The sequence below is a fragment of the Schistosoma mansoni genome, chromosome W (genome assembly GCF_000237925.1).
Source record: "Schistosoma mansoni strain Puerto Rico chromosome W, complete genome".
NCBI classification, from domain to species: domain Eukaryota; kingdom Metazoa; phylum Platyhelminthes; class Trematoda; order Strigeidida; family Schistosomatidae; genus Schistosoma; species Schistosoma mansoni.
This window is the reverse complement of record NC_031502.1, coordinates 51,499,566-51,525,104: the sequence shown is the minus strand read 5'-3', so window position 1 is coordinate 51,525,104 and position 25,539 is coordinate 51,499,566. Positions and strand designations below refer to the sequence as shown.

General features: G+C 35.0%; 3 protein-coding genes across 3 annotated transcripts; all 3 read right to left on the bottom strand.

The window, feature by feature from the left end:
* Smp_203960 (uncharacterized protein) lies at positions 1-210 on the bottom strand (the record flags this gene model as incomplete). The annotated part of the gene is made up of 1 exon (XM_018790088.1): positions 1-210. The coding sequence occupies one exon, from the start codon at positions 208-210 to the stop codon at positions 1-3; it is 210 nt and encodes a 69-aa protein (XP_018655466.1).
* A 648-nt stretch (positions 211-858) lies between these two features.
* Smp_120070 (putative short chain dehydrogenase) lies at positions 859-8,701 on the bottom strand (the record flags this gene model as incomplete). Its single annotated transcript, XM_018790087.1, has 3 exons — positions 7,977-8,701; positions 3,315-3,782; positions 859-1,074 (listed from the first exon to the last, which is right to left on the bottom strand). Exons 1-3 carry the CDS (start codon positions 8,262-8,264, stop codon positions 859-861), a joined length of 972 nt encoding a protein of 323 aa, XP_018655465.1. The 5' UTR covers positions 8,265-8,701.
* Positions 8,702-19,548: 10,847 nt separating this feature from the next.
* Positions 19,549-24,701, bottom strand: Smp_203950 (uncharacterized protein; the record flags this gene model as incomplete). Its single annotated transcript, XM_018790085.1, has 2 exons — positions 19,549-19,885; positions 24,406-24,701. The coding sequence occupies 2 exons, from the start codon at positions 24,699-24,701 to the stop codon at positions 19,549-19,551; spliced, it is 633 nt and encodes a 210-aa protein (XP_018655464.1).
* Positions 24,702-25,539: the final 838 nt, after the last annotated feature.

The following is a 25,539-nucleotide window of genomic DNA, read 5'->3' as shown; positions in this document are numbered from 1 at the left end:
CTAAATCATTAAAAGCCATAACTCATACGATGCCGAATCAACAAAATCAATATCGTTGACCGTGGAACCGTGATAACTCCTATGTGATTGTGAGTGGTTGTTAGGATAACCTAGAGCATCATTTCGTGCTAGTTGGTAGTTGTCAGTGAGAGTTATCTGTAGTTTTGAGTAGACTGATGTTTGGTACTTGATCAGAAACCAAAATTCCATGTCCCGACTAGCTTCAGATTAGAAGACAACCAGATTTGATATAGACGGTTCACATAAACAAGAATACGGTGTGACTTAATTTCATCTGACAGTGATTTAACATTTCCATTAATTCGAATTTATGATCAGTCAAAGAGTTATACTACATTGATTAATTACCGAATGGTGGTTGTCATCTATATTACATCACCCATGTTATGAGTGAGTGAATAAATGGACATAACATATTCATCTTGAATGAAAGACTAGTCGTTAATGGTCGTACATCTACCAACCTGTGATGCATTCACATTTTATTTTCATTCCCATTCATTACAAAACGCATTTCCTGTCTGTTTGATTGGTCAAGTAGAGTGAGAGAGAGAGAGAGAGTAGACTACAGACAAACCGATACTTCTTGATTCATTCAATGTAGACTAGTAAGTGTTCCACTTACATTTATTTAAACTACTGATATTGATAGATTGGTAAGGATATCATATATTCATATATGTGTATAGTTGTTTCATGCATAACCAACCCTAACCTTTCCAACACAAATAGTCGAAGTTGTTTTATACATTTTTAACTTTCAAACCAAAATACAAACAAAATGATTGATTTGGAAATATGAAACAAACTCTTGATTTTGTTAAAAGTAACAATAGTCTATGTTGTATTTTCGATTCTTAAGAGTTCACATGTTTTACTCCAAAACCATTTTCTTTCATCTTTATTCTTGACAATAGTTGACGGTTCTTTCAATGCACAATTTGAATAGTAACCACCAGAGATTAAGTTATCTGACAACACTGTATATAATGTAGTTTGCGCTCCTTTCCATGGACTGATAAATGTTAGCCATTTCACTGCAATGATACATTTCTAAATAAAAATAAGAACGAATAATTTATTCATCAGGAATAAAACATTTGGCATGAAATATCAATTTAATAGATAAGAAACGTCAACCTGGCTAGTAAAGGGATTACATTATGTTGAAGTAGGTGAGTTCGATGAGAGGTATTTGAGATGATTTATCAGTGAATTGTTTAACGTGTGAGTCATACCCGTTTTTACTTCAGTGATGGAAAGTGGAGCATCGAAAATTTATCTATGACTATTCGTAAGTTGTAGTTCCTGACAGAATAAGTGGATGGAGAGTGACAAATTCACGTCAACATAATTTGATGTGGATGGTTTAGTAAGTTGACAACTATTCCATCATGCAATCGAACTCATCTGGATTGATAAGTATAAACGAGCTTGTGATTCACCCATGATTGATATTTTGAGAATAATTGAAGTAATAACTTCCATTAAATTGCGTGTGTTAGTAATAAAACATTCATTGTCAAAACATTTGAATGTACTTCTTTTATATTCCGTGGAGATTTATGAATGATAACCTTGAGAACTATTTATGAACCAATGTGATATATAAATTTCCTATTGTATAATTGTTAAGTAACTAAAGTATCCATTTTCGTGTCCCTTTTATTATAAGTTACATTTTGACCCAGACTATTATTATACAATTTCCCATTCTTGAGTTATACCCAGTCTATTGATTACTGTTCCCCCTATAAACACAGCCACATTTGGCTAAATCTTGTACAAATATTATTTCCTCTTTTATGGTAAGATGTGGTCAGTTTGTTTGATATATAAACCCAGTATGTTTGTGTTGGGATGACCCTGCAATTTTCTCGCAAGCGACATGACAAGCTCAGGAGTCATCAAGGGCTATTTCAACCAATCAGCGATTAATTAGAAGTTATGTGAAGTTATGTTACTAAAATAACGAAAATGGAAAAGTCACATGTGGAGATCCTGATTAGCTGATTAATACACTGCTACTATGTTTAGCAGTATTCTAGAACTTTCAGTAAAACTCAAGGACTCTTAAATTACTATAAAATCCCTATATTTTCTGTACATAAATGAACCCTGTAGTAAACTGCTTCCCTCACACTTTGTGCCTTTTCTCTGGTCTTCAAGTCGCTGAGTAGTTCTAGCTCGGGGGTACGGAACTAGCCTAGGGAAGCGAATATAGCGTTCACAATAATGATTCATATTGCAGAGGCTGTTATTGGTGTTGTGGTATTAACTGGCTGGGCTAGGCAGAAAGCAGGACTGTTAGGTACTCAAGAATGCTCATATGGCTTTTGTGTATCATTGGGCGATCGATAAATTCTCTGTTCTCTAATTGGCGGTCTTATAACTTCATATATTAAACAGGGCACGCAGGCAATCGATATATCAACTTCAAAAATTTCAAATCCGATAACTGCTAAGTTTTTATGTTTTTTCTAGAATCATTTCATCAAAACACAAATCGGTCGATCAAAATCTAGGATACATCTTCAATCTAATAAAGTTATGGAGGATTCCTGATTGATGTTGCTTCAAATGAACTTTATATTTGATTTAAAAAACATGTTTTTCACATGGATAGAACTATTGAAATTATCGAGTATTGTGATATTTTTCTTATACCAAGTAACATATGCCAACTAAAGACGATATTTCTGTTATATCTTGTGGCCGAGTGGATGCCTAGTTAATGTATGACGTGATAAGACCGCCAATCAGGGAGCAGCGAATTATCGATTGGAACAGTGATACATGAAAACCGTATTAGCAGTCTAGAGTGCTTATTGATCTTGCTTCTGCCTAGCCCAGCCAGTTAGGTCCAGAACACCAATAATAGCTTCTGTGGCATGAATAATTGTATTTCAAACATACTGAGTTTATATACCAAACAGACTGACCACATCATACCATAAAATAGAAAATAACATTTGTACAAGATTTGGCTAAATGTGGCTGTGTATAGGGGGAACAGTAATTAATAGAATAGGGATAACTCAAGAATGGTAAATCGTACAATAATAGTCCAAGGGTCAAAATAAAGCTCACAATGAAAGGAACATGAATATGAGTAGTTTAATTATTTAGCAAATATACGATAAAAATTATATACATAATATTGGTCCATAAATGGATCCCAAAGTTACCATTCACTATTGTTATCGGGATATAACAATTTCACAATCATCATATACCATACTAACCATTGAAAATTAAAAGTTATTCTATTTAAATCAATCATTTTAACTTACCAATGAAAAGTCTTTCACATCTCGAAAAATCTCTGTTTTAACGGCTCCAGGATGTACACTGACAACAGTGATTCCACTGTCCTTCAATCGCTCACTTAATTCAACAGCATGCATTACATTGGCTAACTTTGATGAGCAATAAACTTTTGCTTCATTATATTCCTTTGGTTGAACTTGCAAATCTGGTTTAATTAAACGGCCTCTGTAGTGTGATACTGATGAGAGAATGACGATTCTAGATGGAGTTGAACGTTTTATCAAAGGTAATAATAATTCCGTTAGGAGAAATGTTCCAAAATGATTAACACCCATTGTCATTTCAAAGCCATCAGCAGTTTTCTCATATTTACTCACTGCAAGACCAGCATTGTTAATGAGAAAATGAAGTTCTGGATATGTGACTATTATACGTCTGGCAAATTCTCTGATTGATTGTAGAGAAGCCAGATCAAGTTGTTCAATGATTAGCTGAAGGATAAGTTTGAAGTATGTTTTGTAAGACAGAATGTCATGAAAATGAAAGAAAGAAGGAAATACTCTACTAATATGGGGATAACATTTGAGCAAAGTAATCACATTTATCTCAAGGAAGAATAATATATCGTTTAATTCACAGAACATGTATTGATGAGTTTCACGCTATTCAGTTAAAAGGAATCATATCCAATAGTCAAGGAGTTCGTTGTCTTTTTATCACATGATATTTACTTACCATTCTGTATTAAATACTATCTCGTATTACATTCTCAATTGTCCATTAAACGAATTCGTCATATGATTCTCATTTCATTTAATGCTGTCCATGTATCCAATCATTTAGTTCTGTCAACAGTACTGAACTATTTTTGAGATTGAATAACACCGGAAACTATGCATTAAATTAGAAAGGATGTTTACGTTTCAGTGTTGTAATCGATTGAAACAATGGAAAACAATCATTTTGTCCAACGCAACAAAATGGAAGTTAGTTCCAGTGAAACACAAACTGATTGATATTGATAGAAAATATAAGTAGAAGAAATATCACAAGTGACGTAGATTTATCAATCGAACTTCCAGATATCGTTAATATGGCTTTTATTTCAATCGAAAAAGAAGTCGTCTTCATGATTCGCCATATGTTGTATATTTACGATGTGTAGAGTCCACGCACCTTCAATCACTAAGTCACAACTAATGTTACAATGAGTTTTCGTACTCCAATACTAATCAGTTCCATTAGGGAAATGCACAACTAAACAAGACTGATTGGATGATGTTTGTAGTAGATATTTATTGCTGTACATCGTAAGTGTGTGTGCTCTCGTGTTTAATATGGATCATATGGATCTTTTTTTATCAATCAGGTCAAACAACACAATTCATATTCTACATTGTAGTCAGGTTCTTTTCTCCTACACTCCCCCACTGGTGAATAGTGACTATGTCGTACTTTCCTTTAAGTTCCGGATACATGGTATAGAATTTGCATCTGCTCCACCCCGTCCTAATATCTGGAGAGCTAATGTTCCGGCAATCAGGAACCATGCTATCTCGGTTGACTGGTCGGTCGATGCTGATGGATCGATCGATGATGCATGGAATAGGTTTGAGTCTACGTTCGAATCCGTAACTCAACCGTTTATCCCATGGTCAGCACGTAAGCTATCACATTGCCCTCCATGGATTAATAAGGAAACCCGGAAGCTGTTGAAGTGTAGGAAACACTTCTGGGACTTATTCTTGTCAACAGGTCAGGCATCATTTAAGTGCGAATATAAAAAACCCGGAATATATGTAAAAAGACCATAGCCAAATCCCACACGGCTTACGAACAACAGTTGGCATACGATAGCCGTACCTATCCGAAGCGACTGTTTTCGTACGTTAAAAGGAGGACGAAACGTAGTAATGGTATCCCCCCGTTACTGTTAAGCGAAGATTCAGATTTATTGGCTGAATCTGATCTAGCGAAAGTGGAAACATTTGCTAACTATTTCAATATCTATCGTCAGGATCGATCAAGAAATAAAAAGAGGTGTGGCGGCGGTGTAGCTACGATTGTAAACTTTACCTGATGTCGATCTGCTTTTGCTTGTTTCGAGTTTTCAAATGGCTTTATCGACTGTCTAACTTTACGTTGCCATCCAAAACACCTGAATAAATACAGATATGTTTATGTTATCAACATCTACGTGACTCCAGAATGCACATCATCTGCGCTATCTGTTTTCGCTGACGAATTTGCTGAATTCGCCATTACTGTCTTCTGTGGTTCACTTTCAATTGTATGTGGTGATTTCAATTCATGTGACTGTAGCTTCCTTACATCACTAGGTCACCTAAATGTAGTAGATTTTCCTACTCGTTTCGATGCTCATTTAGACCTGGTTTTCATTAATGATGTGGGTTCATATGTGACTCGCAAACGTGCTCCATTGTCTAGCTCGGATCACTTTATAGTTCATGTTCTACCTAAAGTATATGGAAAACATGGAAGGAGTACACACTTATACCAGACAGAAAAAGTCATACATAGGAATTACTCAGAAGAAAATATACGAAATCTGAAAAACATGTTTCGTACGACTAACTGGGAATTATTTACAGTCGACTCACTGGAAAACACTACTGATGTTATCACCTGTTGTCTTAAATTCTGTTTTGATACTTGCTGTCCTACTGAAACCTTTTTAAGTTTCGATTGACTTACATCTCCACAACTAAAACGACTACGGAGGATAAAAGAAAGAACGTACAACGAGAAAAACACTATTGAAGTTTGTAAGCTAAATGGTCAGATAAACCTAGAGATTGGACGTCTCAACTCCATGTTTACTCAGAAACTCCTATCTTGTAAAAACTCTCCAAGTATGTGGAGACTCTTTAAAGAACTTACAGGGGATAGGCAGATTAGAAGCGATAACCAGCTGAATGTTTGTGACTTAAATAAGTCTTTTGTACGTCAGTCATCTGACTTCATGCTCCCTATATCCACAGATTTGAAGAATAATTGTGTTCCTAGTTTCACTGAAAATGATGTCCAAAAATGTCTCCAGTCTCTTAATTCATCCCAATGTTTACGACCTGATGGCATCCCAAACCCCCTTTTTAAAAAATGTGCTGACATTCTATATTATCCATTCACGAATATCTTTAACAGATCCTTCTCAACTAACCTCATACCGAAAATGTGGAGAAAGATAAAGATAGTCCCTATACTTAAGAAAGTATCTGGTGATAAAAGTGTGAATCTTAAACCCATAGCAATAACTTCACCTTTCCTCAAAATAATGGAAAAATTATTGATACTCCCACTTCAACCTGCAATAAAAGAGCACAGTGATCCATATCAGTTTGCTTACAAATGCAAAAGAAGCACATTAGATGCCGTTGCTGTTTTGCATCACAATATAGTGTTCGGCTTGGAAAAGGGTAAGAATTATATTCGATGCGCTTTTCTGAATTATACTTCTGCCTTTGGTTCTATTCCAAGATACCTTTTACTTAACAAGCTGAACAGCGTCAACATTGACAATTGGATAACCGATTGGCTATGTTCCTACCTTTCTGGAAAAGAACAGTACACTGTGTTTGGAAGAAAGTGTTCAACGTCTCTTCTGTCTAATGAAGGTGTACCACAAGGAGCTCTTCTTTCACCTCTCCTTTTCTCTTTTTTTCTGCATGATCTTCCATCTTCCACAGAAAACACTTTTGTGAAATATGCGGACGACCTCACTGTATGTATGCCAATTTCTACGTCTTTACATCCCATAGAAATGAGTGAATTTTTGTCTCATATTGAATGGTGGTCTATTAGCAATGGTCTCATACTTAATCCATATAAATGTCAAGCTGTTAATTGCAGCCTGAAACATGGACAGCATCTATACACTACTTTATGACCCCATGATGCTTGTGCAATTGGAGACTCGTTGATAAACAGTGTCGAAGGTCAATTATCTTGGTGTTACTTTTTCCTCTGATCTCTCTTGGTTTTCTCATGTTTTACTGTTGCCGAAAAAAGTTTACCGTTTGACTTACTACATAAAGAGGCTGCATGCTTTTGGGATTACTCGCCATTTACTCATACGATTTGTAAATTCCTGCATATTACCTATTATTCTTTACTGTTCTCCATTATTCTTTCCTCGGCTTTTGAGAAAAAAACTTCGCTGTACTGCGGAGAGTTCCGAAGGCAGTTTGTGAGGTGTGTAGTGAATCTTTTGAGGTCATTGTTAATATGCTTGTGGATAGACATCTGAAGTCTTGCAAACTCCTGGCAGGTGTTATCTTATCAGATACTAACCATCCACTTCATTCATATCTTCCGCCTTGTATATCTTCTGGTAGAACAAGGCGTAAATACATTAAAATCCATATATGCAAGTAAATCTAAAAAAATTCTGTAATATCTTACCTAGCAAATATACTCTGTGACGAACAGAATGTTAGAGTTAACCTAGTAAATAACCAGTGTTCTTAAACATGTCTGGAATTTGATTATTTATACAGACTCAGATTATTTTTGACCTTCTTCTTTTCATCTCCTTTTTTGTTTTTTTTTGGTAAAGAAAAAAGATTGTTGAAATACCTCATGTTGAGAATTCTATATTGTACCAGAAAATAATATTGGATAAAGCCATTAATAATAATAACCGATTGTAAAATCCATGAACTTACTTGATCACTGTTGATTGGACTCAACGATGAAATCACTTGTTCACACGCTACATCAATGTTCACACTCTGTGGATTATTGGCACCATATTTCTCCAATAGACGTCTTTTGGCATCTTCAGCCTTTCGTAGATTTCGACATGCCATGATGACTCGAGCACCACGACGAGCTAATTCACTAGCTGTCACTAACCCGATACCAGTGTTTGATCCAGTGACAATGGCTAACTTCCCATCTAATCGTTTTGAAATACAACATGCTTTGTGCCAAATCCCAATGGTCTCAGACATTTATCGAACTGATTGTATACAGGTGGTTTGTTATGTGTTAAACTATTTTTACAAATACAGATCGATTCTCATAAATGAACAATATATTTGTAATATCCTAATGAGTAAACAATTCAACTTTCTGATGTTTCGTAACTTAGTGTAGGCTACTTCTTCGGAGAATAGATAAACAAATCAAAATTAATCCAAGTTTAAATAGTAGAACTGAACAACACAAATGTTATGCTACCAATCAAAAAGCATGTCTGAATGAATTAATTTCATATCATTGCGGTCAAAGTGATTCAAAAGCGACAAATATGCAAATTTCTCTGTGTTTGTATGCACTGTTAAGAAGGAAAAATATATGACCTATATAGTGATAAAAGATATATTACGATAGTGTAATAAGAAGACGAAGATTATCACATAGTTCTGATAATCTTTGTCTTCGTATTACACTATCGTTGGCTAGGGTAGATAGTCCAAGTAGGATGTATAGTAAGGCCTTTTCTGTTGAGGGCAGTATAATTGAGCATTATATGGAACGCTTCAGCTACTATCCTTTCTTTGTAATTGAAAAAAGCTTTTTGTAATATTTTTATGTTCTTGAGATCGTTTTGGTGGTCGCTGAAAATGGCATGAGCTGCTATTGTCGATTTAATTTGAAGTCTATTCAGTTCTACGTGACTATTGGGTGATTTCTTTGTGTACCTAATATGTTCTTTGGCTCGAGTCAAGATTTCGCGAGATGACTCTCCAATATAGAAGGTATCACAATCGACACAATCTAATTTGTAGATGCAGTTGTGTGTTGACATGGATTCTCAGTTCAAATCAGAATAGTGTCACAATTTGAGAGACGTGTATTTAACCAATCGGTTTTCAACAACTTACATGTATTTTCACAGTTGAAATGGAGAGTCAATTGAAGCTAGACAACCATGGAAAACCTGGAAGCACTGGACGACCGTTTCGTTCTATTGTGGGACTTACTCCTCAGCACATCGACGATCCCGCCTCCCGAGACTCGAAGTTAGACATTAACACCGTTGGGTGTCAGCTCAGTGGTCTAGAGGTTAAGCGCCCGAGCGCGAAAGTGATCGGTCCTGGGTTCGAATCTCGTAAGGCGGGATTGTGGATCTGCACTGCTGAGGAGTGATTCTCACAATAGGACGAAACGGCCATCCACTGCTTCCAGATTTTCCATGGTGGTCTAGTTTCAACGAACTCATGATCTCAACTATTGGAAAACTGAATCCTATGAAAATTCCGTCAATGATCTATTCATGTACATCTTGTTGATGATTTAAAGACAGTATTTTGATAGTTGTCTGTTCTTTGAGTTAGTTGGCTTAGTCTTGTGAATAACTAATTGACCTCTGAATGGTTTGAAGTATGATCTATTGTTTGTAGATGTAAAACGGATAGTTTTGCTAAGGGTGTATATAAAACTTTCAGAATGTTAAAAGTTTAGTCAAATTGGAATAACAGAGATACCGCTGTCAGTCAGTATCAGGTATAAAATAAGAATAATTGGTTCAACGAAGCGATATCTTTTCGACGAATCCATTTTTAATGCTGTACAATCCCAAATATGTACTTATTTTTCAAAATGATAATTCATAAGTATGTACTATCGGTACCGAGAAACGCTTTCAACAGAGTGTTGCTGAACAGGATGAAAGATTCAATAGGCGCCAATCTTCGTGATCAACAGACTGGATTCCGTAAGGATAGGTCGTGCACAGACCGAATTGCGACACTAGGGGTCATCGTGGAACAATCTGTTGAGTGGAACCCGCCACTATACATCAACTTCGTCGACTATGAGAAGGTGTTTGGCAGTGTGGACAGGAGAACATTATGGAAACTTCTTCGACACTATGGAGTTCCTGAAAAGATTGTCAACATTATCCAGAACCCATACGACGGACTACAGTGCAAAGTCGTGCATGGAGGACAGCTGACAGATGCATTTCCAGTAAGGACCGGAGTCAGACAAGGTTGTTTACTCTCCCCTTCCTCTTTCATCTGTTGGTTGACTGGATTATGAAGAATTCGACATCTGAGGGGAAACACGGAATACAATGGTCATCTCAGAATCAACTTGATTTGAACTTCGCAGATGACCTAGCCCTTCCATCTCATACACAAAAAAATGCAGATGAAGACAACTAGTGTAACAGCAGCCTCTGCATCAATAGGCCTCATTGTACACAAAGGAAAAAGCATAGGAATGTTAAGTTGAGTTAATCAATAACTGACTGGTGAAATTCAAGAAATATTAGCTGATTTATCAAGATAGACTATGAAAACATATAACAATCTAATTGAAATATCGATTACTTTCAAACGTTATGTACATAATTTAGTGATATGATTATTAACAGATGATGTTTTCTTATCCGAGCAACAGCCTAGAAAAACAAGCAAACACGATTGAAGAATCTGCATCTTATCAGTTGTGAGACTTGTGGTGGATCCCAGTAAAAGAGCTCATTCAAGATATAACAATACGCAAAGTTACCGATGTTATATCAAAAAGAATTAAGCTACAATTCTAAGTGTCTGTTTATGAGTAACACTAAAGGTAACAAATTATACTTACAATATAAATGGTATATAAACAACAAAATGATAATAGTTGTTATGAAATGAATGTTATTTGTAAGCTGTTCTGTAAGATAACAATCACAAATGAGTTCACTTGATTAACAAAGGTTCCTCTGCACGTGGTGGCACCAACGGCGTAATGAGAAAGAATGAACCCGATAGTATTATTTAATAATAATCCAGGCCAAAACTCCAACATAGTGTGGGAAGGTCTAAAAGGATGTTATAGCACTATTATAATCTTCAATCAAAGGACGTGGCCAATAAACCAGAAGAACAGATGGTGGAGATAGTGTTTATTTTTCAACAATCACATTAGTGTGTGAGAATATAATCAAACAATTATATCCGTTTGTTTACCAATGATACAGAGAAACAAAAGATATTGAATGTAAATAAGGTTACTTATACAGTATGATAAATAAGGGAAAATGTGGTCTTTATTTTGTCGTAACAAAAATAATTGAATATACATATCACAAGAGATTAAACTTTGAGTTTTGATCATATATATCTGGATATAAAAGGTTGTTTATCACTTGCGAGATTTATACATGTACTTCTGTACTTCTACTATCAGAACCCTTGCACTAATGAGAAAAAACTTGAAACAAAAAGATAAATGAGAGCTACCAATGTTTAGTAATATTCAACATACTAAGCAATAATCGAGGTATTCATGATATATACCAGCAACTACTTTGTTCTATATTGATTACGAGAAGTATAATTGAAAAAGTGACTGTTTACTTAGAATCTCCATCAATTGACTAAATAAACATTATGATCGTAGACAAATAATGCACTGTAGATCAATTATGGATTATATGAACGTCTTTACAACTTAGTCTTATTTGTGATGAAAACATTTTGTCGGTTTGATAAGGAGACTGTTCATGAAATGAATTTACATTGATTGATTAGTTAGTGGTTGAGATTTCAATATCAAATCTCTGTTATCATAAGCTTACGTGATTTGTTCCAACCTTTGAACAGACAGATTAGTTTAATCTTTCTATTTGTCCTATCACCTGTATATATTTATTCATGCCAATTACTCACGTATAACACTGATCATGCTTTTTTCATGTGTATAGATGGCGTGTGTGTGTGTGTGTTTGTCTATTTAGTAGCTTCGATCTGCTTCATGATTATAAAGACTGAGTCACCTATTGTTCAATGAGTTGACACGTTCACCTTCTTCAATTCGCATCTCTCATCGTTTATGTGCATAAAAGAATGTCTGAAAATTGATTTGTTAAACTAAACTCGTATTCTATTGTTTATTACGACTGTCATCAAAATGGGGTCAGTCGAAGTGGATTGTACGACATCAAACAGAATTTAGTTTCATGTCTTATGCATCCTTCGTTCATAATGGATCGTGAGATCGTGGGCCTCGAACTGTAATAAATCTTGACGATTGTTCATGTAGTGACCTTCATTTACCATCACGGTTGTACAACATTCACCTGTTAGCAAGAGTAGAATTCACCTGTGTTTATACTATCTGACAGTGGGTTACATACTGCTGTTACTCATTGTGACTATTGGGAAAACCATTTAGCGAATTCCCATTAGTTTTAATTTCCTCAACGGTAAATGTAGGTGTGTGAAACAGTTGAGATTTCCCTCATATTACATCAATGTCATTTGGAGTGGGTACAGTAACAAATGTTGAATAGAGATAATTCTATATTATCTGTAGTCATTTTACAAGAGGGGAATTCACACCAAAATTAATGTAAATATCTGGTCGGAGAGAGTCGCTTCATGTGTCAATCGTGAAACGAGTTTATACCACAAGAAGCCATCAGTCAGTCAAGCAAGAAGCTCTCTCCTACCGGTTCGTTATTTATTTGGGTGTAATCAGTATAGAGGATTCAAGGAAAGGTGTCAGATTATTCGGAGTAAATCCATCTGCCTCACACTTACATGAAGCTTTCAACCATACCACACTCCAGTGTCAATTCGCAGTCTAAATCATTAAAAGCCATAACTCATACGATGCCGAATCAACAAAATCAATATCGTTGACCGTGGAACTGTGATAACTCCTATGTGATTGTGAGTGGTTGTTAGGATAACCTAGAGCATCATTTCGTGCTAGTTGGTAGTTGTCAGTGAGAGTTATCTGTAGTTTTGAGTAGACTGATGTTTGGTACTTGATCAGAAACCAAAATTCCATGTCCCGACTAGCTTCAGATTAGAAGACAACCAGATTTGATATAGACGGTTCACATAAACAAGAATACGGTGTGACTTAATTTCGTCTGACAGTGATTTAACATTTCCATTAATTCGAATTTATGATCAGTCAAAGAGTTATACTACATTGATTAATTACCGAATGGTGGTTGTCATCTATATTACATCACCCATGTTATGAGTGAGTGAATAAATGGACATAACATATTCATCTTGAATGAAAGACTAGTCGTTAATGGTCGTACATCTACCAACCTGTGATGCATTCACATTTTATTTTCATTCCCATTCATTACAAAACGCATTTCCTGTCTGTTTGATTGGTCAAGTATAATGAGAGAGAGAGAGAGTAGACTACAGACAAACCGATACTTCTTGATTCATTCAATGTAGACTAGTAAGTGTTCCACTTACATTTATTTAAACTACTGATATTGATAGATTGGTAAGGATATCATATATTCATATATGTGTATAGTTGTTTCATGCATAACCAACCCTAACCTTTCCAACACAAATAGTCGAAGTTGTTTTATACATTTTTAACTTTCAAACCAAAATACAAACAAAATGATTGATTTGGAAATATGAAATAAACTCTTGATTTTGTTAAAAGTAACAATAGTCTATGTTGTATTTTCGATTCTTAAGAGTTCACATGTTTTACTCCAAAACCATTTTCTTTCATCTTTATTCTTGACAATAGTTGACGGTTCTTTCAATGCACAATTTGAATAGTAACCACCAGAGATTAAGTTATCTGACAACACTGTATACAATGTAGTTTGCGCTCCTTTCCATGGACCAAGAAACAATGGCTTTACTAATTTGACGAAACATTTCTAAGAAAAAAGAATTATGATAAAAATGTTTACATGATTAGTCTCAAGATTTAAACGAATTTGTATGTATGAATGCCAAGTTTGGATTTGGTAATCTTAGATTAATTGAGCATTGGGTATGAAGTTAATAATAAATATAGTTTTTGTTATATCCTAATCATTGACTGGAACCACCATGGAAAACCTGGAAGCATCATCGTGGATGCGTACTTCTGAGGAATCCCACTATGGGACGAAATGCCCGTCCAGTGCTTCCAGGTTTTCCATGGTGGTCTAGCTTCAATTGATTCATGATCTCAACTATTAAAATTACTATAATATCCACAAAACCCCTTCTGATTTTAAATTTATGTATTCGAAATATCCAAATAACAAATTACTACAATCTCATAGTTCCCTTTATCACTTTGAAGAGAGCAAGAATAAAGATTTGAGAAGAATAATATGAATTCATTTTATTTCTTCTAGTTCCTGTCAGCTGCTTGCAATCTGTGATATTTGAAAATCATCATTACAAAATTGGTACAAATTTAATTACATGAAAGAGTTCAGTTTAAAGTTAGTTTGAAAACATATCAGTATAGTATGGTGTCAATGTGAATGAATTTAACAGACGGAAAAAATATCAATATATACCTTACACAATAGAATATTCTAGAACAATGTTGTAGGATAGGTTTAGGGGGTTAGACCCAAGCGGTTACGTAACGAGTAAACGCTGATAAAGAAGAATAAAATGTGTTAAGCTCAATTCATTAAAATAAAATTATTAATCTAGAAGACAGTTGACACAAAAAGACGTCATTATGTAATTAATTGAAGTAAAAAGTTGAACAAAGTTTTTGTGATGTAATAAAGGAATATTTGTCTCCTAGTTAAAGACAGATTGACAACTATCTCCTTTAGTACACATAAATCAGGTTTCTGACGCCTGATAGTAACGGCTTCAGGAAATTAGAAGACTGACTTGGTGTCCTATATCCAAAATATGTTTATTAATTACGTTGTTTAAAGTAGTTCTCTTTTATTCGAAAGCTTTTTGGAACATGTTCAAAATATTTACGATATGACCTCCTTTCTGTCCGTTCAATCCAAGTGCTATGACAGGTACTCGTTGGTTTATAAACACAGTTGACGATAACATGAAAGTCGTGCTTGCCGACCTTTAATTGTGTTATTGAACATGTTGTTTTATACAGTATTAATCATTTGGCTGAAGTGTGTGTTTTGGCTAATTTATTGTTAAGTCTCCTGCTGATTGGGCTTGTGACATCATCACCTTTGAAGTTGAGAGTTATAGATACTGGTTTTTTACTGACTGTAGTCACACCCTTCTACTTTTTCCTTGGTGTTTTCTATCATTAAGGCATCGATAGCGTGAATAATTTTGGATTCAGAAGAATTGATATAAAAGAGAACTAATCCGTAGATAATTATCGAAATGAGTTACATCCATTATTCATTAAAAAACGTTAAAAATCAGTATTAAAAATATAGACATCAGCTGGATCTAATCGATTTGTTTGTTAAAATGTGCCTGGTTTTTTAAGGCTATATCAGTTTATGTATGTTTTGTTCAATAGTCAGTTGAGGAATTAAAATGTGTGGTGAGACTATAATTTATGGATGATCCAATCAGATTTAGGATAACAGGTCACAATCTTCCTGCCTACCTTAATGTCGTAGTCAGGCTCATTTATCGTAATAAACCATTAGGGATATACTGGTTGGAACAATCATTCCTCAAGGTCCTACCATGTCAGGCAGATCGTTTGGAGAACAGTAAGATTAATAGCAGCAAATCTAAGGTGTGAGGGTGAAGTCGTACTACTGACTGTACAGAGGTGTGAGGGCAGTATAGTGCTTCCCACAGACAACCAGCATGAAGGCGATGCTGCACTCCCACAGAGAAAGGATGGAGTTAGGAAAGGTCGACGAAGGTCGAAGATGCACACCTCATCTTATCCCATGGATATCTGTCTCTGGAGAGGTAAGGTCTTAGCAAATGCAGAACTAACACAGAATTCACTCACAAAGTGGTCTCAAGCAGTTGTTGCTTCGGCACTACGGTCACGCTGTCTGATCACCCAAATCAACTCGAAATCGATTTCCTTTTGAGGTATCTCCGGAAGAGGATAACAGATAATGCATTTTGGTGCGAAATTCATTCATGGATATGGTTAGAGAAAATTTTGACATTTTATCTGATGTCAGTTCGTGATGAAATCCCCTAAATCTAATTGCTGACATTAACCATCAAATGTAAATCCTAATTCTAATTCTTCACAGAGTTTTATAACCCTGAACTATACCTAGTAATTAGGTGGTAATTCTGAAGTTCACATCGGGGATACTCACAGGTTGTTCATAAATTATAGTCACACCAAATATGTTCATTTATGAAATTTTACCCGATAAAAGTAGTCAAAACTGAAAGTGCTGGTGCGATAATAATCAACATCTTTAAAGTATCTTATTTATTGAGATAAATTTCTTTTCAATAATGAAATATTGCCAACATTACAATTATTAAATTGTAGGGTATAGTAACCAAAGAAAACCATTTAAATAGGGGTATAAAAATTGATTTCAAGACAGTCCTACTGTATGGAGCTGAAACGTGGAGAACTACTACATCCATCGTCAAGAAGGTACAAGTATTTATAAACAGTTGTTTACGCAAAATACTCAACATTCACTGGCCGGATACTATCAGCAACAGCGTTTTATGGGAGAGGACAAACCAGATTCCAGTTGAAGAGGAAATTAGGAAAAGACATTGGAAGTGGATAGGACATACATCTAGGAAATCACCAATGTGAATTACAGGGCAAACCCTAACTTGGAATCCGGGAGGGAAGCGGAAAAGAGGAAGGCCGAAGAACACATTACGTCGGGAAATAGAAGCAGATATGAAAAGAATGAATAACAACTGGAAAGAACTGGAAAGGATTGCCCAGGACAGAGTTGGATGGAGAATGCTGGTGAGCGGCCTATGCTCCTCCACGAGGAGTAACAGGCGTAAGTAAGTAAGTAATAAAAATTGATTGTAGACATTACTTTTTACAGTTCATCTCGAGACAATCGATTGTCAAACATGAAGGTTGACCTTGAATTTTATGTATTTTTCAGTGTTGATACAATGCACAAAAACGTAACCTTACTGACTGTTTTGTGATCTTTTTACCATCTCCTGAGTAACGTATAATCATACTGTCTAGGTCGAACAACAGCCTGAATTCCCTAGTATACATCCAGTTGCTTAATCGATTGGGTATAACTTCTTAAATTTACCAAGTTGGTAGCTTGATTCTAAGTATACACTGTTTATCCGATCACTTCAATCATTTTACCATTTTACTAACCACTTGTTACTGTTACATAACCGCAGGTATAAAAAACACACTTATGACAAAAGTTTCCTCATAGCTTTTTGATCTTTAGGAATATGAAATATATATATATATTTCTAACTTTATTAAAATTATTACGTAAAATTCATTTGTATTGGTTGTTTGAATAGGAAGAAACGTGCGTCCTGGATTCAACCATTAGCCACCATATATTTTTGTTTATTATGTGGAGTGTTCTACAGTTAACTCATTGACACACTAAACAGTAATAGAATATATATATATATATACATATGATCAAGAATACATGTTCATACAGACAATAATAATAATCAGAAGGGGTGTTTTGTGGAGATTTAGTATTTTCATAGTTGAAAGCATGAGTCAATTCAAGCTAGACTACCATGGAAAACCTGGAAGCACTGGACGGCCGTTTCATCCTATAGCGGGACTCCTGAGCAGTGCGCAGCCACGACCCCGCCTCACGAGATTCGAACCCAGGATCTACCAGTCTCGCGCCAGAGCACTTAACCGATAGACCACTACGCCAGCATCCGATGGTGTTTATGTCGTGGATGCGCACAGCTGAGGAGTCCCACAATAGGACGAAACGCCCGTCCAGTGCTTCCAGGTTTTCCTTAGTAATCTACCTTCAATTGACTAATGCTTTCAACTATGAAAATACTGGATCTCCACAAAACACCTGACTATTCATTATAGGTCATTGAGATTTTCAGCGTGAATAGTACAGTTATCTTTTAAAGATTAAAGATGTATTTATGTGAAGTTTTGGTGAATTTTGCTTTATTCACTTTCAGGTTACTTGCATAACAACATATTCTGTGTTATTATTCCAACTTCATTCTATTTAACAAAACTTAATGTAAACATTCAAACATGGCTAACAGATGAAATTTAACAGTTGAGATCATGAATCAATTGAAGTTAGACCACCATGGAAAACCTGGAAGCACTAGGGGGCCACTTCGTCCTATAGTGGGATTCCTCAGCACTCCGCAAATAAAATTTAACTCAATAAATGTTCAGAATAAACTAAGTGTTTTATGGATTAAAGGTTTCTATTATCTTGTATGTGTATTCGTCTAGTTATTGATTTTATGTTCTCTAATGTCGTTGAACTCAACGCTAAAATCTACATTGAAAACTTTATTTATTAGACAAATGACCTCACATTCATATCTTACCTGGATTATGATCAAATCAAACACAACTATTGTAGACTGTTGTAAAAAAAATATGTGAAAACAAAAAACATCAGTAACTAGACGATAACCCGATTATTTAATCATCTAAGAGATTGGAATTCAGTGCTGTGTCGTTTAGATAAGTACTCAAGTATATTATTCTTTGGGATCGTTATAACCTAACTATTAGATAATCATCGATTTTATATTCGATCTACAAATAAATTCACTTGGTATTGTTTGTTTGAATCTCCCCTTTGACATTTAGGACTACAATTGATCAGTCTCTTATTGGCATATGTGCATACTGTGCTTATTGCCTCGATATAGCCTTAATTCACAAGCAATATAAGCAAAGATGGATAGTGGCAAGCAGTGGATCAATTGCAGTCCAAAAAATTAATGGGAAGATTCAAACAAACAATACTAAGTGAATTTAAACTTCACTCCATTGCATAAGCAAGTGGCTATTAGGACTCAGTAGCTGAGTGGATAACGCGATGGCATTTGAAGCGTACGGTACTGAGTTCGAGTCCCAGAGTGAACACCAACTCTGAGATGCAGGTACATCTAGCTGACGAGTCCCAGATAGGACGAAACGTGCGTCCTGGATTCTACTGCTAGCCACTATCCACCTTTGCTTATGATCTATAAGTGTTTGTTTGATTGTGGCAATGTTGATGTTATTTAGTGAAATGGTGGGTATTTTTTATCAAACAGATCGATAGGTTCATCAAACAATTCACAACATGATCCTAAATTTCAAAATTACTTCTAATTCTGTAAGAGATGTACTTTTACTAAGCTATTCTATACTGTTATAGATTACTGTTTAGAATTATCTTTAGAGTAATTGGTTTGATATCTATTTTCATGTTTTTTTATTACATCTGCTAAAGAAACTAGGTTACTATTGAAAAAGCAATGGGTATAAATGATTGTAGTATAGGATGACTTACCATCACGACACTGTTTATATCTCGATCTAGATCAGTCTTTACAGCACCAGGATGGACACTGACAACAGTGATTCCACTGTCCTTAAGTCTATCACCTAATTCAGCAGCATGCATTGCATTGGCTAACTTTGAATCAAATATGCTTTCAATTGACTATATTCATTCTCTTTTAACTGTAAATCTGGTTTAATTAAATGACCTTTATAATGTGCCATTGATGAGAGATTAATGATTCTAGATGGAGTTGAACGTTTCATCAAAGGTAATAATAATTCCGTTAGTAGAAATGTTCCAAAATGATTAACACCCATTGTCATTTCAAAGCCATCAACAGTTTTCTCATATTTACTCACTGCAAGACCAGCATTGTTAATGAGAAAATGAAGTTCTGGATATGTGACTATTATACGTCTGACAAATTCTCTGATTGATTGTAGAGAAGCTAGATCAAGTTGTTCAATGATTAACTGAAAGGTGAATTCAAAATTGAATGCAAAGATAATAGGTACTATATAACGTAAACTAAAATAAAACAGTTTCAGTACAATAAAATTGTTTAAGTGATGAATATATTCTAAACAGATTCAAATAATCTTACTGTTATGACCTTAGCTATACGATTATCGCGAAATACGATTGTCAATTTAGATACACTGACGTATACTACCAAACTAATGACGCATACGACAGTAAGGGCAGTCAAGAGTCCCGGTTGGTCTTTTTTCCGCCAAGCTCTATCTGTTAAGTCCAGAACACCAATCTCAGACTCGTCGATACGAATAATTTATTTCAAACATACTGGGTTTATATACAAGCATAACCAGATCAAACCACACCATAAAATAAAAAATAATATTTGTACAAGGTCAAACCAAAAAGTGGCTGTGATTGTGAGAAACTGTCATTAATAAATTGGAAATATCTCAAGAATAATAAATCGTATGATAATAGTCTATAGATCAAATAAAAGCTAATAATGAAATATATATATATATATATATATATATATATATATATATACCCCTAAATGCCCTGGTACGGCCGAGAGTGAGGAGAGTCCGCTCTCCCTCTCGAAATGCTCTCACATGGTCACGCGTGTATAGCCTCTGCCAGGGAAGTTCTGCTCACTGCCCTTATGTGGTATCACTGTTGTTCACGGACTTGAGTGGACGAAAAGTGAATATCTGGCGCTCTAACCAGGTTGGTGGACACAGAGGATCCAACAAGGGTATTTGGATAACCCTGATTCCAAACCAATGGTGCACATGGGCTCCAGTATCCTGAGCGAACAAATGGCGTATAAATCAGTCGTTGGTCACTGGCTACCATGAGACTGCATCCTCTTACGTTGCTCCACTGGTCACTGGCTACCATGAGACTGCATCCTCTTACGTTGCTCCACTGCCCCATAAGAAAACCATCTGCTTCGGTTTGGGCACCCGGGCAGTATAACAGCCCTCACACAAATCAGTTTGGGCACCCGGGCAGTATAACAGCCCTCACACAAATCAAATGAGATTTGTGTGGCGCATATGTATATATATATATATATATATATATATATATATATATATATATATATATATATATATATATATATATATATATAGTTACTTAATAGTCAAAAAATAAGAACATTCTTATAATATTAGTCCGTAAATAATTACTAGCGGTTACCATTCATTTATTCTCGTCCGGATATGACACTTTCCATGGAACATTGTTTTGTTCAATGAACAAAAGTTTACAAGCCATTTCTTTTTTTTTGTTTAATGTTGTTGGTTTTGGAAGGGTTTGTAAAAATCGGTTCAATTTATAGTTTAAGTCATACCTAGCTGTAAGTTAAAAATTTAAAGTAATTCACTTATAATAAACATATACGTTCAAAAGTGTCTAATTTTAAAAAGAATTATTGAAGTCAGAATAAAGGGTTTTGTGGAGCTAGGATCTTTTGCATCGTGCCCGAACCCCTAATGTCTGGTCCATTGAGCTGGCATGAAATTATTGAAGTTATGAAAAGACTTCATGGACCAGTGAAGTTCAACTATTATGTCATTTGTAAACTATGTATCATCAATATCAGTGAATAATAGTCGTTCACTATATATACAGTTGACTGAATCAAGAAATGTAAACTATTAGATAATAAGTTAGTTGTTTGAAAATTTCATGTTCACCATTAGATGTGCACGTTTTCAGTTCGATAGTTAGTAATTCAACAAAACAACTGATCAATGTTCAATGGCTTTCCATAATGTAAACTACTTATTAGACAAAGTTCACATCTCGAGGTAAATCCAAGAGTTCTAGTGAGAAGCAGTGACAAGTGGAGTTCATACCACGTTTGTAGTGAGATAGGAACTCACTGAAGACAATTAGTGAACGGTTGCTCAACTTCGTGGATTGGTTGGAGTTAGATATAATTTATTAATTAAATAGGACCAATTGGAGGAAAATATTTCTTTGATTTCTTTGTCTTTTTTTTCTCCTTAAATCTTGCACTTTCAATGTTCTATTAAATTCCACTTGTTAGAATTAACCACTTTATTGATTTTTTTACATTAGAAAGTTGTTTATTGTAATGAGTTTGACATATAAAAAATCTATTGATTTAGGTCGAGTTAGTGATCTACGTCATGCAATTTGACCGGTTGAACTTTAAAGAAGGATCTATCTCTTGATCATATCTTTAATTGAAACATTGAATATTGTGTGTGTATATATGTAGTGTATTAAAACAATAAGATACTATAAAGTAGACTGAATGTAACTAGCAGTAAAATCCGCGACTCGTATTTCATCTAATTCAGATTATTGTCAATTGAATTAAAAAGGGATTAATTTCATTACATTACAGGTTAATAATATCTCTCCTTTTCATCTGACAAAACGTAGATGTAATACAATCTTTAATAATTTGAATAGTTGAGATCATGAATCAATTGAAGCTAGACCACCATGGAAAACCTTGATGCACTGGAAGGGTGTTTCATCCTATTGTGCGACTCACTCCTGAGCAGTGCGCATCCATGATCTCGCCTCGCGAGATTCATGATCTCAACTATTAGAATTACTATAATATCCACAAAACCCTCTTCTGAAATTAATCTTTAATAAGTTGATAAAAGAATAACATTGATAATTTTGTATCATGTTCGAAAACTTTATAATGCAATCATTAAGCTTCATATCATATTTTAACTAACTGATATATTTTCATGGTTGAAATCATGAGTCAATTGAAGCTGGATCACCATGGAAAACCTGGAAGCAGTGGAGTTCTAGTGAGAAGCAGTGACAAGTGGAGTTCATACCACGTTTGTAGTGAGATAGGAACTCACTGAAGACAATTGGTGAACGGTTGCTCAACTTCGTGGATTGGTTGAAGTAAGACATTAACACCGTTGGATGCCAGCAGGCTCAGTGGTCTATCAGTTCAGTGCTCTGGCGCGAGACTGGTAGGTCCTGGGTTAGTATCTAGCGAGGAGGGATCGTGGATGCGCACTACTGAGTAGTCCCATAGTAGGACGAGACGGCCGTCCAGTGCTTCCAGGTTTTCCATGGTAGTTTAGCTTGAATTGACTCATGATTTCAACGATGAAAATAGTGAAATCTCCACAAAACCCCTTCTGATCTATAACTGATATCTACCTTAAAAATTAATGATGTGTTGGCAATGAAAATTTTATATTATACGGACAAATTAATAGATGATTCAATGTAAAATAATGATCTGAATCTTAGGATGAAATAAGAGAATATTTGTCTGGAATCTTGTTACATTCTAATTTTAGTCGATATTTTCTTAAAAATACCTCATACTTCTAATAAAAGCAATGAGTTACGATAAAATATCGGATTAGTTGCTATGGTAATTAGGCTAGATTTTGTAAGAGGAACTAAATATACTCTAACAAAAACATACATTTCAATAGGTAAGGCGTATTAGAAATAATTAATGATAATAAAATGTGCAATTTTAGATTTCAAAATATTTGTAATATTTCTTAATATGCAGTAAAGATAATAATCTCTTTATGCCGTATTATATTTGTAGTAACTATTAAGTATCAGATAGTAGTCGTCAATAAGGGTTTGTTGATTGAGATCACTGATTGATCTAAATTAGACTATCATTGAAAACATCTAAGCACTGAATGACCGTTTTGTCCCAGTAAGGGACTCACTAGCAGTGAAAAGTCATGAACCCTCATCTTTTGCATCGTGCACGAACCCCTAATGTCTGGATCATTGAGCTGGTATCAAATGTTATACATGTCTGATGTGTGGTAGTGAAAGTAAAATATGATTGGTGACTGGGCGTCGATAAACAAACATTTAACCTACGGACTACTAAATATATAATTTCCTTTCTTCACATTGATTTCTACTCCGGACTCACTGAGACTGAGTGCTTGTAATTCTGTTGAATAAAGTATTATCTAGTCTATACTATGGTTCTTGATTCCGGGTCGTAGGTCCTGGATTTGATATAACGTGACAAGTCTGATTATTGTATTAACATAGTATACTTGATATATATATATCCAAACCATCCGTTATATCAATCTCTGACTTCATTCGAATCACCCTCAGCTGTTAACTGGGGTGAGTAACTGTTTCACACCCGATATGGTTGACCTCTACTGGTCAGGTCTTCTTACATTGTATCTGCCGATTTAACTTTTACTGAAATAGTCCTGAATGTCGATTTTACAACTTCAATATTACAAGATTGTTTTGAATTTTAGATATGAAAATGACATTTTTATGACAGGACTAACTCGATACCTTTGTGATTACTAAGTGACAAATAACTAATGTGAAAGAAAACCTTATTTACGGTTGGATTTGAACGAGAAGCATATTGATTATTAGCATTAGATTTATCTTTTGAGTTATTACATGCAGCTGACAAATAATAACATAAACCAATAGCTGATGCTAGACTACGTATTCAGTTTAATTTTGGAAGCAACGAACTTACTTGATCACTGTAGATTGGACTCAACGATGAAACCACCTGTTTACATGCTACATCAATGTTTACACTTTTTGGATTATTGGCACCATATTTTTCCAATAAACTATTTTTGGCATCTTCAGCTTTACTTATATTTCTACATGCCATAATGACTCGAGCACCACGACGAGCTAATTCACTAGCTGTCACTAATCCGATACCAGTGTTTGATCCAGTGACAATGGCTAATTTCCCATCTAATCGTTTTGAAATACAACATGATTTATAACATGTACCAGTAGTTTCAGACATTTATCAATACTGTATATAGTAGTCTAAGGTAATATGTTAAAATATATATTTGTATATATCCATACCTTGGATCAATAAATTGTAACCTTTAAAATGATTCACATTTAACCAATCAGAGTTTCATTAGGTGTATACAATAATACGGATTAATAAAAATTGACCGTAACCATGTTATTATTGACACATAATTACCTTTTAGAAATTTCTTTTTGTATCCGAATTTTGTTTCAACCCTATTACCGATGTTTAAATTGATGCATATAGCATTATACATTGTTTATTAATAGTTGAGTTGATGGACATTAGCAATAACATGTTCCATTTCTTTACTGATAAAGTAATTACTTAGCTAATCTATGAGTTAAAATGCTATTAAGGTATATTTTACTGAATAGTTTATGAAATATATATTAAGGTACTGATGTTTGTCCTCAATTATTGAATTCAGTCTTTGGAAAATAGCTGTGATTGGAATTCGGCATGACTATAATTTATAGATGAACCAATCAGATTTAGGAGAACAGGTCACAACCGTTGCGCCTACTTCAACGTCGTAGTCAGGCTCACTTATCGTGATAAACCATTAGGGCTATACTGGTTAGAACAATCATTCTTCAAGGTCCTACTATGTCAGAGAAATCGGTTGAAGAACAGTAAGATTAATAGCAGCAAATCTAAGGTGTGAGGGTGAAGTCGTACTACTGACTGTATAGTGGTGTGAGGGCAGAATAGTGATTCCCACAGACAACCAGTATGAAGGCGATGCTGCACTCCCACAGAGAAAGGATGGAGTTAGGAAAGGTCGACTGTAAAGATGCACACCTCATCTTATCCCATG